This window comes from Ostrea edulis, chromosome 5 (genome assembly GCF_947568905.1).
Source record: "Ostrea edulis chromosome 5, xbOstEdul1.1, whole genome shotgun sequence".
In the NCBI taxonomy this organism is placed as follows: Eukaryota; Metazoa; Mollusca; class Bivalvia; order Ostreida; family Ostreidae; genus Ostrea; species Ostrea edulis.
Window position 1 is genome coordinate 34,623,127 of NC_079168.1, and position 15,367 is coordinate 34,638,493.

A 15,367-nucleotide genomic window follows, 5' to 3' on the forward strand; every position below is an offset into this window, starting at 1 on the left:
ACCCATTCTTGTACTGTCTAGAGTATGAGTGTACACCCGTTCAAGGACAACAAAGCTCATAATTATGTGTGGGTGCAGTTTTTAAGGAGGGGGTATCAATGTATTACGATCGAGCAGCAGATTTAATTAGTACCCCCTCCAAACGACTTTGGAGAATCTATATAATTATATGTCATTTCTTAATTAGGTGTAGATAGCAATTAGACGCTCTCTCTCTCTCTCTCTCTCTCTCTCTCTCTCTCTCTCTTTACGTGCATATCATGATATTCGCTGTAGGAATATCATATCCAGCTCCTTAGTAAAACTAATACAATGAGTCAAGATTGATACGAGTATGTGTATGTTGTACTGTACACAGGGCCGTATATGGAGCTAAGCAAGAAGTTTCTCAAAACCAGGAAAAAGTACCAATGTGGAGTGCTCTAAAAGTTGACGCAATGGCACCTAATTGTCGTAAACGAGCCGCCAATTTCCCAATTAGCGAAAACAGTGCTTGTGACGTTATTAAAAATCTCTTCAAATAATAAATGGTATCTTAAATAAATGTTTATTCGGTATATACCTACATACAAACATATATACATAAATACCAAGGATAACCCATGTAAGCTCGAATGCTTATTACCAATGGGGTCTTTCGATGCATGGATGTTTGCGCTAGGAGCTAGGTCATTAATTTATGTGGGAGGAAACCGGAGTACCAGGAGGAAACCCATGTGTCCGAGCGGGCGACCGCCACACCCTTTCACATACAACCACTGCCGATCACGGGGATTGAACTCAGGTCGCAGCGGTGAGAAGCGAGAGCGCTACCTCGTCACCCTCAATTCAAAATTACTGCGCACATTAAGCATTTATTATTCTGTTGAATTGATGAGCGCTATAATTGAACTGATGTTCTCTTCAAATGAATTAATGATATCAACAACTGAATTGATGCGCGCTACAATTCAATAGAAGAGAGCAATAATTGAATTAATGTGCGCATCAATTCAATATATTGCTCTTTTCAATTGAATCGTAGTACGCATCAATTCAATTAATGCGCATAATAATTGAATTATTGTTCTCTTCAAATTGAACTTATACCATTAATTAATTCAAATGATGCGCGCAATAATGCTTTTAGAGAAAGGTAATATATAATTAGAGATGTCTTCAATTCTGAATCAATGATGTGCACATTAATTCCTTATACGAATGCGTTGTAAATAATTAAAGATATCTTCATTTGAATTAAAGAGATCACTTTGTAATTATTCAGTGCTCCTGACGCTGCAGTGCATGGAATGACTTCGAAATTGTACATTAATGTTACCCAATAGATGTGTGAAGGCCTTTAATTAAGTCAACAAAGGTCAGTTAATTAAAAGCCCTAGGATCAGGTGAGCTAACAATAGTAAAAATTTCAATAACCATCGTACCAATCCCACTCAGAACTGAAAAATATATTGCCTAAATCATAACTTGTAAGAGGCTTCATTTAATGCAACCATGATCAAATCCAGAACCCAGGGACAGGGTGAGGCCAGGAAAGGGGCTTCAAGATTTACATAGAAATGCAGTGTATAAAGGACAATTTTAAAGATCTTTTTCTCAAGAACCACAATGATACCGTATAGGGGATTTATTCCGCGGGTCTAAAATTTGGCGAGTTGTCGGCTCAAAAATATGCTAATAATTATAGCGTAATAAATTTTGGTGGACAGGGAAGAGTTGTCTCTCCTTCAACGGGTGAAATTTTGGCGGAAAGCTATCTAACCGCTAAAATAAGCCAAAATTATAACCCCGCGAGAAAAAAAATCGCTATATGGTACCATATGTCATCAAACATCCTCATATAGTAGAGCTTTAACACCCCGGGGGGGGGGGGTAAAAGTGGGTCCAAGGAAAGGGTTTTAATTTTTAATTTATGCAAAGAAATAGGAACATTCTTTTACATTCATCTCATGTGAATGGTTTGTCAATATACGAGCTTCCACGTGTAGTGTAGATTCATGTAAATATCATGATGCCTGGAACCAGCATAAAGGCACGACGGGGAGTCAATGTTTAACATCAGACAGTGCTATTCCTCAGGGGACAGATATCATCCATGGGCCTCTTGTTTCATCATGAAAACAAACAACATCTAGTTTACAAATGTGTATAGATTAAGAGTTACATGTACTTGTTTTTTCGTGTGTTTATCAAAGCTATATTTAAAATCTAACTCAAAATGTCTGTGGAATGCATTGTCCCTTACCATGACAAATGTTCAGGATAGAAGATACATCTACAATATTTATTTTTCTTTCTTCCTGGGACTTTTATCTGAATTGAATACAAAATGTCTTTCTCATCTACTGGTAGTTGAAGATGTATGACACCCCAGTCAAAATTATATAAAAAGAGCAAAATGTGCCAGATTTAATTTCAAGCAAATGCTACATGCAATACTTAGATAATTGTAGTTCATGTCACAATACTAGCCTCATCACTGTGCACCACATAAATGGCTGGTAGTCATGACAATGGCTCAAAAAATCCTCACAAATAGAAACGAGTGTGTCCGAGCCTTTATTGGTGTACACTGGTCAACACTAGATATACGAGTATGTGATTCTACAACTAATGAATGGCTATATCACAGACAAAATCAATCCAATTTCATATCGAATCAAGGCAATACATGTGTGTAAAACTGACTAGGAATATAAAATCAATGCAGGTACATTGTATGTATGCAGATCAGGTAAGTTCTGTCAATACATGCAGTAGATTACTCTCTACCAATGTCTGCCAGTTTCTATCATGAGTAACCATTTCTATTTTGTTATCCATGATTCTCATTCATTAATTCGAGAGAAAAAAATATGTCATCTTCATTTAAATATACTCCATGCCTGTTTGTACCCTACACCACAGTATGATCTGACTGGTTACTCAGCACAGTGAATCATGATCTTTATGCCTTCGCCCCTTGCAACAGTCTCGAATGCCTTCACACTGTCCTGCAGTTTGAATCGATGAGTGATGAGGGGCTTTACATTGACCTTCCCTGAGGAAATCATGGCCATAGCTGTTGGATAGCTGCAATACAACAAATAACTGTGTGAATACATGTAATAATGAGCAAAAGTTGAGAATATGCATGTCAGATATCCACAGATACAGTATGCCGTATGTTGCATGCGTAATGGAAGGCAATCCCAATATTGTTTTTGTCATAAGAATTTCTATTATGAATCACTAGGTGGTGATTTCATCCCTCTAAGAAAACAAGCCTTCAGTCCAATGGATGATATTCTTCCTTCATGTTCAGGGTATAGATCTTACCAGTTGACGTATCTGAAGATGCCTCGGATATCTACTTCACGCACTGAGGCATTAACGATGGGTAAAGTGACATCTGCTGGTCCTAGTCCAACTAACACCACACAACCACCTGACTCGGTTGCCTAGCAAAAATGCAAGAAAAAGGTTTGGTCAGTAGATATTCACCAGATATATAAACCCTGAAAAAAATTATCAAAATTGTTTCATGCTTAAATCAGATATTGGCTACAACAAAAAAGAAGATACATGTATTTATTTTTCAAGTTATGGTCTTAAAATTTTGATAAAACATCATAAAGCTTACATAAATTGCTGTTTGTATACTTGGTGGTGCCCCACTACATTCAATGGTGATCTCTGGTTTCTGACCCATAACTTGCTCTATCTGTTTAGCTACTTCCTGTCCATCTCTACTCTTGACAAGGATTGTGTAGTCAGCTCCAATTTTCTTAGCCAGCTCTAGCCTCTTCTCATCAATGTCTGCATAGATCAATTGCTTCTCTATGACTTGGTCATTTTTTATCAAAAACTAGATATGTTGATAGCAGACAAGCTTAATACATAGAACTATAGCTCTCTGGGGAAAGATTTGGGATAAACCAATTTGTTTTCCTAAGAAAGCTACAGATAAGATGAAAGAAACATATTGTGAAATTATAATGATTTTGTTGCTTATTTGGCAATGTTTCTTTAAAAGTAAAGTGGGAACCTATTATCCCAGTATTTTTCAGATTAACATAGGTACTTAGTTTTATAAAAACATGTACCGTATAGTCGGATTTTTGGGAGTTAAATTTTGGTTCAAAACTCTATGTCCGACTCATAGGAGTGTCCTAAGAAGATTGGTATTTTTTCTAGATGGCGTAATGTATAGCCTAGTATTTTTTAAACAACAAAAACATGGTCGAAATAAACAAAATAGTAACTGTTGAATTTGTTGAGAATAAAAAGTGAAATATCGATGTCATATCCCAAAACATTATTGGAACATGGATAAATATATGAGAGTATTGATAGGAAATTGATTTGTTGGGAAAAAATATCCAATATCGGCGCATTTCTCAAAATATTATTTGAAACACAGGTAAAAACATTAGAGCATTGATTTGAAATTGTTAACTGATTCTTGAAAAAAGTTAGACCGACTTGTAAATGGATCAATGGCAATTCCCTCCAAAATAACCCCAAAACTATACAATCGACTTTTAGGCAAACTGACTTATAGGCGAGAATATACGGTAGGCACTCTAGAAATACATGCATCTAATTTAAGTAACAAATGAAAATCCTAATGCCTCATTTTTCTACTCAAAATGTCGTAAGTCATGTGATGATATTGTTCTCAAAATCTCTCCAGACACAACAACCAGAGAATGAACTGTTAAATCAGATTCAATCGTCACTAACAAATAGCTTAGTTGGTTGAGCATACCATAATAGAATGACTAAAGTATCAGGGGACCAAGAAATTTCCCCCTTCCCTTTCCCCGTCCTTTTATCCTTGGTGCCATAGATATGCCCTGTCTATGGTGTCCCATATGCCGTAGCGCTATCACACTAACCCCCAAACACACATAGCATGACGGCGTGTTAGCATGACGGCATGTTGTGTACTAGCTTGACGACATGTTGTGTGTTAGCGTGATAGCGCAACGGCGTGTTGTGTGTTAGGGTGATGGTGTGTTGTGTACTAGCTTGATAGAACAATGGTGTGTTGTGTATTAGCTTGATAGAACAATGGTGTGTTGTGTACTAGCTTGATAGAACAATGGTGTGTTGTGTACTAGCTTGATAGAACAATGGTGTGTTGTGTACTAGCTTGATAGAACAATGGTGTGTTGTGTACTAGCTTGATAGAACAATGGTGTGTTGTGTACTAGCTTGATAGAACAATGGTGTGTTGTGTACTAGCGCGACAGCGTATTGTGTATTAGCGCAACAGCATGTTAGTATGACAGCACAACGGCGTGTTGTGTGATAGCGTGTTTTCAGAAACGCGTTTGCACATGCCTCTATCTGGACACCATACCTGTCCCTAGAATGAAGTGTGAAAGATTCTAAAATGTCTTCATATTGGAGGCCAATCAGGTTTGGACTCAAGACTGCATGATGTATGGAGTTCCCTATCATATGTGAATGAATTGAAGTTTTTATTGGATGCAGTTCACAGAATAATGTAAATCATATGTAATCCATTATATGATCACATATGATGTCCTTTTTATGATTTTCATAGGAATGATTCACAATGAAACTCGAGTCTACATATTCAGTCATTACACATCAAATTTGGAGGTGGATCAAACAGGGGTGAGGTCCTACCTTTTTAGATACTAACCTGTAATACAGACTTCTGAAGCTCCATTAGCTTTTGCTGTCATTAGATTGACCAATCCAATCGGTCCTGCCCCACACACTAGTACCCTACTTCCTAAAGTGACTCCACCCCTGCGGCAGGCATGGACCCCAACAGACAAGGGCTCAAGGAAGGCCCCCTCCTCTGTACTCATATTGTCTGGTAATCTGAAATTCCAGAAAAAAATCCTTTGCACATGATATCAAAAATGTGTATGTGTGGGGACCTGAAAGTGTCGGATCCACAAAGTAAATACACAAATTACATAAAGCACTATAAAATGACATACAGACCTAAAATATGAACAATTGTCAAATTTTTGGGATGACCCATCCCTTCTTCCGGACAAACAAAGTTTTACAAGTAAAAGATGTACAGAAAAAAAGCCATCAATACATCTACAATCATATTTATAATACAAACATGTTCACTGTTTTTGGCTTGCTGTTTAATAAGTTTTCTAAAGAGCAACATAGGATACGTTCTATTCATTCAATGAGCATGCATGATGTATGAGTAGGGGGTGACAAATCCACACACACCCCCCCTACACACACACAGTTACACATATTGGTTTTAGTTACTTTACTAGTTTAAGACAATTCATTCTATTGATATGAAATTAACACAGGTCTCAAATAAAGTTAAATGTGCTTCTTACAAACAGTACTTGATGTCTTTACCATCTAACTTGTCAAACCTGAATGCTTACAAAATTTTCATCAAGTCAATATCATCCCTGCATGTTTTATCTTTCTCAAATGGGTTTCCAACACATAACAACATGCGTTAAGTTATTTATTATGGTAATATCTTACTTGAAACAGAAATCTGCAGCATGGGTGTAAAATCTCGCCAAGTTCCCATGGATGGGAGGTGTAGCACAAAACCTCATGTCAGGACAGAGATTGTACCGACCACTCTTACAACTCTTACACGCTCTGCACGACACTCCTGGCTCTATAGCCACTCTGTCACCTATAGCAACAAAACACAATGTAGTTCATACAGAAATGGATCTGTAGCTGCTCATCTACTACATACTCTAACAACTCGCACATGATTTTAATCAACTGAACGCCTGTTTAGCTCACCCGAGCCAAAGGCTCAAGTGACCTTTTCTGATCAAAATTTGACCATTGCCTGCTGGTCTTGTAAACTTTTAACAATTTTATCTTCTTCTCCAGAACCATTGGACCAATTTCAATCAAACATGGGTGAAGGGAATTCAAGTTTGTTTAAATGAAGAGCCAAGGGGTGATAATCAAGATAGGCAAAAATAGGGTGGGGGTCATTTAAAAATCTTCTTCTCAAGAACCACTGGGCCAGAATTACGTGGAAGCTTCCTAACATAATGAAAATTTAAATTTGTCCAAATCATGACACTCAGGGGGAGGATGGGGCCTCATTAGGAAATGAAAATGCAAGTATCTTCAGGTAGTGCAGATTCAAGTTTGATCAAATTAATGCTCCAAGGGTAAATTAAGTAACAATACTGATTCAAAGTTTTATATGGGAATATATGGGGGGGGGGGGGGGGGGGGGGTTGAAAATCCCAATCTAGTGCAGATTCATATTTTATAAAATCATGACCCCTGACATAATTCATATTTGATCAAATCATGACCCCCTGAAGTTAGGGTGGGACCATGCCACATGTATCAATATTATTATAGATGCACATTATGTTGTGTGGATCCAAATTCAGTTAAGTCATGACCCTGTGGGGCAAGACTGGGGTCATAATATGGTTAATTTTTTTTAAAAACTCTTCACAAGAACAATAGGATCAGTTGACCCAGGTGAGTATTGTGGCCAATAGGCCTCTTGATTTTAATGCATGGAGTGCTTACATTTTTTGTTTGCATGGATTTCGTACTTTCATACCCAATCTTAAAAATGAATATGGAATAATCTTCAAATGCAGTTCACTATTGTCTATCTATGTCTGAAATATGAAGTGAATTAATCAGATCAATCTGTTCTAGAGCTATCACATAGAACCACTGTGCCATCTGTCTATATCTGTCCACCAATCTGCATTGGTCAAGTATTACAGTTCCAGCTTCATGGTAAGCTGATAATTCTGAAAATGGAAAGGGGCTTCCTCTCCCTAATCCAAGTATTATGTAAAACTTTATGTAAATCTTCCCAAGGAACATAAGTTATTGTGTGCCATAGAAAGTGATGACAGATGGATGGATGGACAGAATGATACTATATGGTAACCATCATATGGTGAGGCCTTAATTATTGTTAATCACTCAATTATGAATTAATTTTGCCAAATGATTCGTTAGCTTTGTAATTATATCCAGGATGTATTGCATCACTTGTACATTTAACGCCGAGTTGGCCTGGGAGGTCGGGGTACTCCAGAGAAAGGAGGTAGATCTAGACATACTGAAACATTCGAACTAATGGAGATTGTGATCAGGATTCAAGAACATGACACACACACACAAAATCAGGCTAAATCAAAACAGGTGAAAATATCCTTAGCTTGTGCTGGCCTACTACTGATTTCACATGTTTCATATATTGTGGTATGGTGTACGTATTTGTAATACTGAGGATCTTAATGGCTTAATTCCTTCTCTTCAATCATATATTTGAAACCAGAGATACCGATCATTAATGCTATCCAGCTCTTTAGATAATGGAAATTCAAACAACTCAAAAAAAGAAGAAGAAAGAATTAAATGTTGAATCTTTCCAAATTTCTCTTCCATCTTTAAAATGTTCAGAATCAGACATACTAATTGCTAACATTAAATCAATTTAAATGTGGATGATAGTAAATTTCCAAACAGATTAAAATTTTGACAAATTAAAATTAAAATTTCAACTATTTTTTTTTCAAAATTCAGGCATATATTTTGAATCTAACTTCATGAACTAAATATCAGAATAGTAAGACAACAAGAAATATATGTAAAGCATATTGGCCCCCGTGGTGCAAAATAGAAAAGGGTTATACACAGGCATCATTCAATTGATAATAGCAAGATATTGAGCAGACAATATCTTACTACGTCCAGAGTGGATTGACTCTTGGTCTTTGACCATGTAACCTAAAAATCAATAGGGGTCATCAACTCTTTAGGATGTACCAGTGTACCAAGTTTGGTGTCTGTCAAGCAAACGATTCTTAAAATATAGGAGACAAAACATTAGTATGTTCAGTTTGACCCTTGACCTTTGACCATGTGAACTGAAATTAGTAAGGGTCATCTACTCTTTATGATGTACCAGTGTACCAAGTTTGATGTCTGTCAAGCAAAGGGTTCTCAAGATATTGAGTGGACAATATCTCCCTATGTCCAGTTTTACCTTTGACCATGTGACCTCACAATCAATAGGGTCATCTACTCCTTAGAATGTACCAGTGTACCAAGTTTGATGTCTGTCAGGCAAAGGGTTGTCAAGATATTAAGTGGACAGTATATTCCCATGTCTAGAGTGGATTGACCCTTGACCTATTGACTTGAAAATCAATAGGGGACCTCCACTACCCATAACCAACCCACATAAGAAATATCATTATGATCAAGTGAATGGTTCTCAAGATATTGTGCAGACAACATATGGTCTACCCACCGACATACCTAATGACAGGTGCAAAGCAATATGCCCTTCTTCTTTGAAGGGAGCAAAAATATTGTTGACAATATTTGCTAAATTTTACAAGTAATTTGACCTTTGAGATAACTATACAAGATCATGTTTGGTTTACTAATATAAATGGAACATTTTACTACAGTAATGCATCTACATGCCAAATATTCGAATACTAAATGTATACTAAGAAAGATATGGCAAGAGGATCACCAAGAAGAAATCAGAATAAAACAATTCTTCTTCCTTTAAGAATAAGGAGAGACAAAATATGTGGCACATCTTTACACTGCTTGGACTATCTTGACCTTGTCCAAATGACCTTGATTCACCATCATAAAATAGTCACACTAGGGAACCTTTAGGTGAAACTTGAGTGTATAGTGATATTATATATCTATACAACACTATATCTAAAACCAGACGCTAAAACTAAAACAAGATACGTGGAAATGATGGTTCTTATATCATATCTCCAACCCAACCCTGCTATGCAGCTGCAAATCTGTAGCTCTTGGTGGGGGGGGGGGGGATTGGGATATAATCCAAATTCTTTCACAGAGAGGTACAATTCTGCAGCTACTTGCTTCAGTGCTAAGGAGTGTTTTATTAGATAAATCAGAACTTACCAACTTTGAGGTTGGACACGCCTTCCCCTACTTTGCTGACCACTCCACTTGCCTCATGACCAAGTACCATTGGTGCATTAACAACAAAGTCGCCGATTCTTCCGTGCTGCCAATAATGAACGTCGGATCCACAGATCCCAACATCCTGCATACACAGCTGAACCTCTTATAGAAAAGAATTGAAAACAGTAGTGACAAAGCTAGTGCAAGAGGTCAAATAGTGACAAAGCTAGTGCAAGAGGTCAAATAGTGACAAAGCTAGTGCAAAAGTTCAAATAGTGACATAGCTAGTGCAAGAGGTCAAATAGTGACAAAGCTAGTGCAAAAGGTCAAATAGTGACAAAGCTAGTGCAAGAGGTCAAATAGTGACAAAGCTAGTGCAAGAGGTCAAATAGTGACAAAGCTAGTGCAAAAGGTCATACATTGTTACTTCAAGAACTACAAAATTTTATAATTGATCATTGATTATTTTTACCAAAAAATGATACATACCCCCTGGTTTATTTCTAAGAAGAAAAATCATACATACCCCCTGGTTTGGGCTCAGGAATGGGACAGTCTTCCTTAAAATTAAGATAATCAAAGCATATAATTCAACTATATGGAATATTCATTTGACTTTCAGTTGTTTTCAATATTTTTTGTGCAGTGTAACACAAAAATTATGTAAATGCTGGGTTTATAATCAAAGTATCACAACCACTAATGACAATTACAGTTATTAACAGTTCAATATCTAGTGTGCCCCCCCCCCCCCCCCCCCCCCCAAGCAACAATAACTGCCTGACAACATATTGAGTCTCCAATAAACTGTTTTAGGATGTTGTTCTACTCCAACTGCAGAACTTGGACCCATTGAGGCTGCGGTCGTCTTTGGTGGAAGCACCTCTCCAGTGTTCGATAGGGTTCAAATCTGGCCAAGGAAGAACCTGGATATTGTGTCTTTGCAGAACTTCATGTGTTAGACGAGCAGTCTGCGATCTGGCGTTGTCATGTTGGAATATTGTTCCAGGATGCTGCATTAGGAACCACGTGTGACAGTAGGACTTCATCAATATACCGTTGAGCCGTCACAATACCCTGTATGTGAACCAATGCTGCCCTGCCCTTTAGTTATAAGATATTGCTGCCCACAACATAACAATATCCCCTCCAAACCGGTCAGCCTCCTTGATGTGATTTTTTGCGCCTATTCACTCTTGGGTCTTCCATCAGGCCTCTACAATTAAAATCTAGATTCATCGCTGAACCAAACTGTCTGCTAGTGTTGCTACGGCCATACTCTATACGTATGAGACCATTAAAGTCAGTTCTGGCAATGTTGTGGAATCAGATCAATGCTACACAAACAGGTTTGCGTGCTCTAATCCCAGCTTCCTGTAGTCGATTGCAAACAGCTTGATCCAATATTCTGCGAATCCCAGGAATGGTAGATGCTCTAGATGACAGCTAGACAATGTAATCGGATGAAGTGATCCTGTGCTGCCGACGTCACACGTGGTCTACCTACTCTCTGACAATCGTTTGTTGAACCACGCTGTTGATGTCTATTCCAAAGGCGAGATATGGTGCTTTGTGTGACATTGAAACCTCTTGCAACTGCAAATTGTTGCGTTGAGCATCATTCAGACATGGCATTTCTCAAAAAGCATCTCTAGTTACGGAGACCTATTATAGGATTTTATGGAAACATGTTTTATTGTCCTCAAATTCTATAGAATCATCTATCCAGTAGACGATTTTAATGTTTGATGTAACAAGGAAAAAAATGTATAAAAAAATTATTTCAAAACATTCAGTGAAAAATTACTACTTAGTACTAACTGTTGGTTTTTCCCCCCAGTATAATACCCACCACTACATAGTAGCCTAAATCTAATTTCTGTGGAAACGAGGTATGGAGTGCCAAATTAACATAAACTCAAATAATTGAAGATATCTTCAAATAATTAACGATATCACTGGGCGTTAAAGGGTTAAAGAGATCTTCAAATAATTAATGATATCTTCAATTCTGAATTATTGTGCGCATTAATTGAATTGATGATAGCATTAATTCTTCAGATGAATTGATGCGCGCTTTAATTGAATTAATGATATCTTCAAATGAATAAATGATATCAACAACTGAATTGATGCGCGCTACAATTCAATTGAAGAGAGCAATAATTGATATAATGTGCGCATTAAATCAAATGATGAGAGCAATAATTGAATTGATGCGCGCATTAATTCATTTGATGAGAGCAATAATTTATTTAATGTGCGCATTAACTCAATTATTGTTCTCTTCAATTGAATTAATGATATCTTTAATTCATTTGAAGAGAGCAATAATTCTTTTAGAGAGAGCAACTATATAATTAAAGATATCATCAATTCAACATATCCACAATTGAATTAAATGATATCTTTAATTGAATTGTTGCTCTCTTTAAAAGAATTGATGCACGCATTAATTCCTTATACAAAAGCATTGTAAATGATTTACTAGTAAAGATATCTTCAATTGAATTAAAGAGATCATCAAATTATTTATACCGAGCTCTAAATTAATTATTGCGAGCAATATTTCTACTAAATTGATGCTCTCATCAAATGAATTGAAGAGAGCAATAATTGAATTAATACGTGCATCGAATCTATTATTGCTCTCATTAATTGAATTAATTATGCACGCATCAATTGAATTGAAGAGAGCAATAATTGAATTAATGCGCGCATTAAATCAATTATTGCTCTCATTAATTCAATTGATGCAAGCATTAATTCAATTGATGAGAGCAATAATTGAATTGAAGCGCGCATTAATGCATTTGATGAGAGCAATAATTGATTAAATGCGTGCATTAATTCAATTAAAGGGAGCAATAATTGAATTGATGATATCTTCAAATAAATGAAGATATCTTCAATTATTTGAGTTTATGTTAATTTGGCGCTCCATAACGAGGGGCTATATAAATTCGGTCTTTCTAACCCCCTCGTTTCCACAGAGCCTAAATCAAGCTGGCGCATCATACCTTCACGTATTTCCTAAAATGGAATTTCTTGGTTTTTTTTTTATTATTTGAAAAAAGCAATCTATTGTTTCTAAACTATGACCAACTTATAATGCAAGACTGCTTTATCTAGAGAATAGATTCCTAACTTTTTTTTTAACAGTCGTTAAATTGATGGTGTTCCGTACTGTGAACCATAATTAGGCCTACAAGGCATTGGATTTCATCGCGCCGTGACCTATTTCGTCTCGATTTGTGTCAGCTCATATGGGAACAATTAATAGATCCACACACCTGCATGACACGTGACAAAGAACAGATAATAAATATTAATCGTTAATTAGTACCAAAATATTAATCGTATACAATCTTACAATTGCGATTTCTCCCTGCTTTTTCAAGATAACAGTTGGGTTGGCCATTGTGCTAAGTGAAAATATGGCGGTCTGATCTAGTCATAGCTGTTTAATATTAATTTACAACACGTTCGGAGGGCCTGTGTGAATGATAAGATAACATTCAAATGACCAACTAAATGGCAGTTCATTATATACCAAATTCCATTGTTTTATATTCACTGGCAAGGTCACAAGTACAAGTTCATCACGGACGAAATTAAATTACGAAAGCCGGCTAGGCTCATTTTGAAAGAGTAAAAAAATATTTCAACTCGTTATAACGAGTTAATTATCTCGTTATAACGAGTTAATTATCTCGTTGTAACGAGTTAGTATCTCGTTATAACGAGATAATTATCTCGTTATAACGAGTTAACTATCTCGTTATATCGAATTAGTATCTCGATATATAACGAGTTAGTACCTATGGAAATGGTATGGGCCTGTTCTTTCCAAAATTTAATCACAATGATTATGAATAACAAAATCCGCAAAATTGAATTTATTATTTTATGATGACTACATGTATTGCGTAACAATTTTATTCGTCGTGAAGATGACAAGAAAATGTTTATTTTTAGATGCAAACAAATGAATAGGTGACGATTCAACAAAAATACTTATTTTCCATTGTCATGAATGAATTTAGATTTTATTGTTTCAATATACCAAAATGGTTTGACAACGTGTTCGAGCTAACTCGATATCTGAGCAACAAATAAGCCAGCCTAGATGTAGATGATTTTCTTGAGAATATAAATATATTTATACTACTAATGCAAACACGTAGAACTAGAGAGCTTTTCCTTTTTTAGCTCAGCTGAGCTGAAGGCTCAAGTGGGTTTTTCTGATCACATTTTGTCCGGCGTCCGTCTCTCCGTCTGTCTGTCAGTAAACGTTTTCAACTTCCTCTCCATAACTACAAGGCCAATTTCAACCAAACTTGGCACAAAGCATCCTTGAGTAAAGAGATTTCAAGTTTGTTCTAATGAAGGGACAGGTCCCTTAAAGGGGGAGTAATCACGATAATGCAAAAATTGAATGAATTTAAAAAAAATCTCAAGAACCAGTTGGCCTGAAAATGTAAATCTAAATGAAAGCTTTCTGACATAGTGCATACTCAAGGTTACTAAAATTATGGCACCCAGAGGTAAGTGACAATAGGGAATCAAAGTTTTACATGCGAATATATAGGGATAATCATTTAAAATATTCTTTTCAAGAACCACTGTGTCAGAAAAGTTGAAACTTTGAAAGTTCCCTGATATAGAATAGATTCTAATTTGTTCAAACCATGGTCCCCGGGGTTAGGATGGGGCCATAATAGGGGATCAAAGTCTACATTTAGATGTATAGGGAAATTTTTGAATAATGTTCTCAAGAACCACTGGGTCAGAAAAGTGGTAATTTACATGAAAGCTACCTTACATAGAATAGATTCAAGGTTGTTCAAACCATGGTCCCTGGGGGTTAGGATGGGGGTCACAATAGGGGGATTAAAGTTTTGTATGCTGATATATTTAGGAAAAATCATTACAACTCTCTTGAACTACATGCATTTAAGCTAGGTCTTTCATATTTTGTACATACATTCTTTACAGGAAGACCTTTCATGTGATTGCATGGTTTGTGATCTTATGACATTGACCTGGAAGTTTGACTTACTTTTAATAAAATTCTGACCTATACAATATGTCCTGAACTATTTAAGATTGATCTTTCATATCTTATATACATTTCTTATGGCAAGACCTTTCATTTCATCTTATGTCCTTTGATCTTGTGACATTGTACTCTTAGTTTGACCTACTTGTTAGAAAACATAACCTATTAAGTAAATCCGGAACTATTTAGGTAGGGCTTTCATATTTTGTGTATATATTCTTTGGCAAGACCTTGTGACACAATGGTATTTGATCTTTTGACCTTGGAGTTTGAACTATGTTTGAAAAAACTCTGACCTATTTAGTATCTCCTGAACTATATAAAAGTGGGTCCAAAGAAAGGGTTTTAATTTATGCAAAGAAATAGGAACATTCTTTAACA

General features: G+C 36.3%; 1 protein-coding gene across 1 annotated transcript; it reads right to left on the reverse strand.

Annotated features, from left to right (window-relative positions):
* Nucleotides 1-2,543: 2,543 nt before the first annotated feature.
* Nucleotides 2,544-13,388, reverse strand: LOC125650991 (sorbitol dehydrogenase-like). Its single transcript, XM_056165894.1, has 8 exons — nucleotides 13,298-13,388; nucleotides 10,451-10,484; nucleotides 9,922-10,086; nucleotides 6,493-6,652; nucleotides 5,657-5,841; nucleotides 3,623-3,798; nucleotides 3,319-3,440; nucleotides 2,544-3,072 (listed from the first exon to the last, which is right to left on the reverse strand). The coding sequence occupies exons 1-8, from the start codon at nucleotides 13,343-13,345 to the stop codon at nucleotides 2,922-2,924; spliced, it is 1,041 nt and encodes a 346-aa protein (XP_056021869.1). The 5' UTR covers nucleotides 13,346-13,388; the 3' UTR covers nucleotides 2,544-2,921.
* Between the last annotated feature and the right edge of the window lie 1,979 nt (nucleotides 13,389-15,367).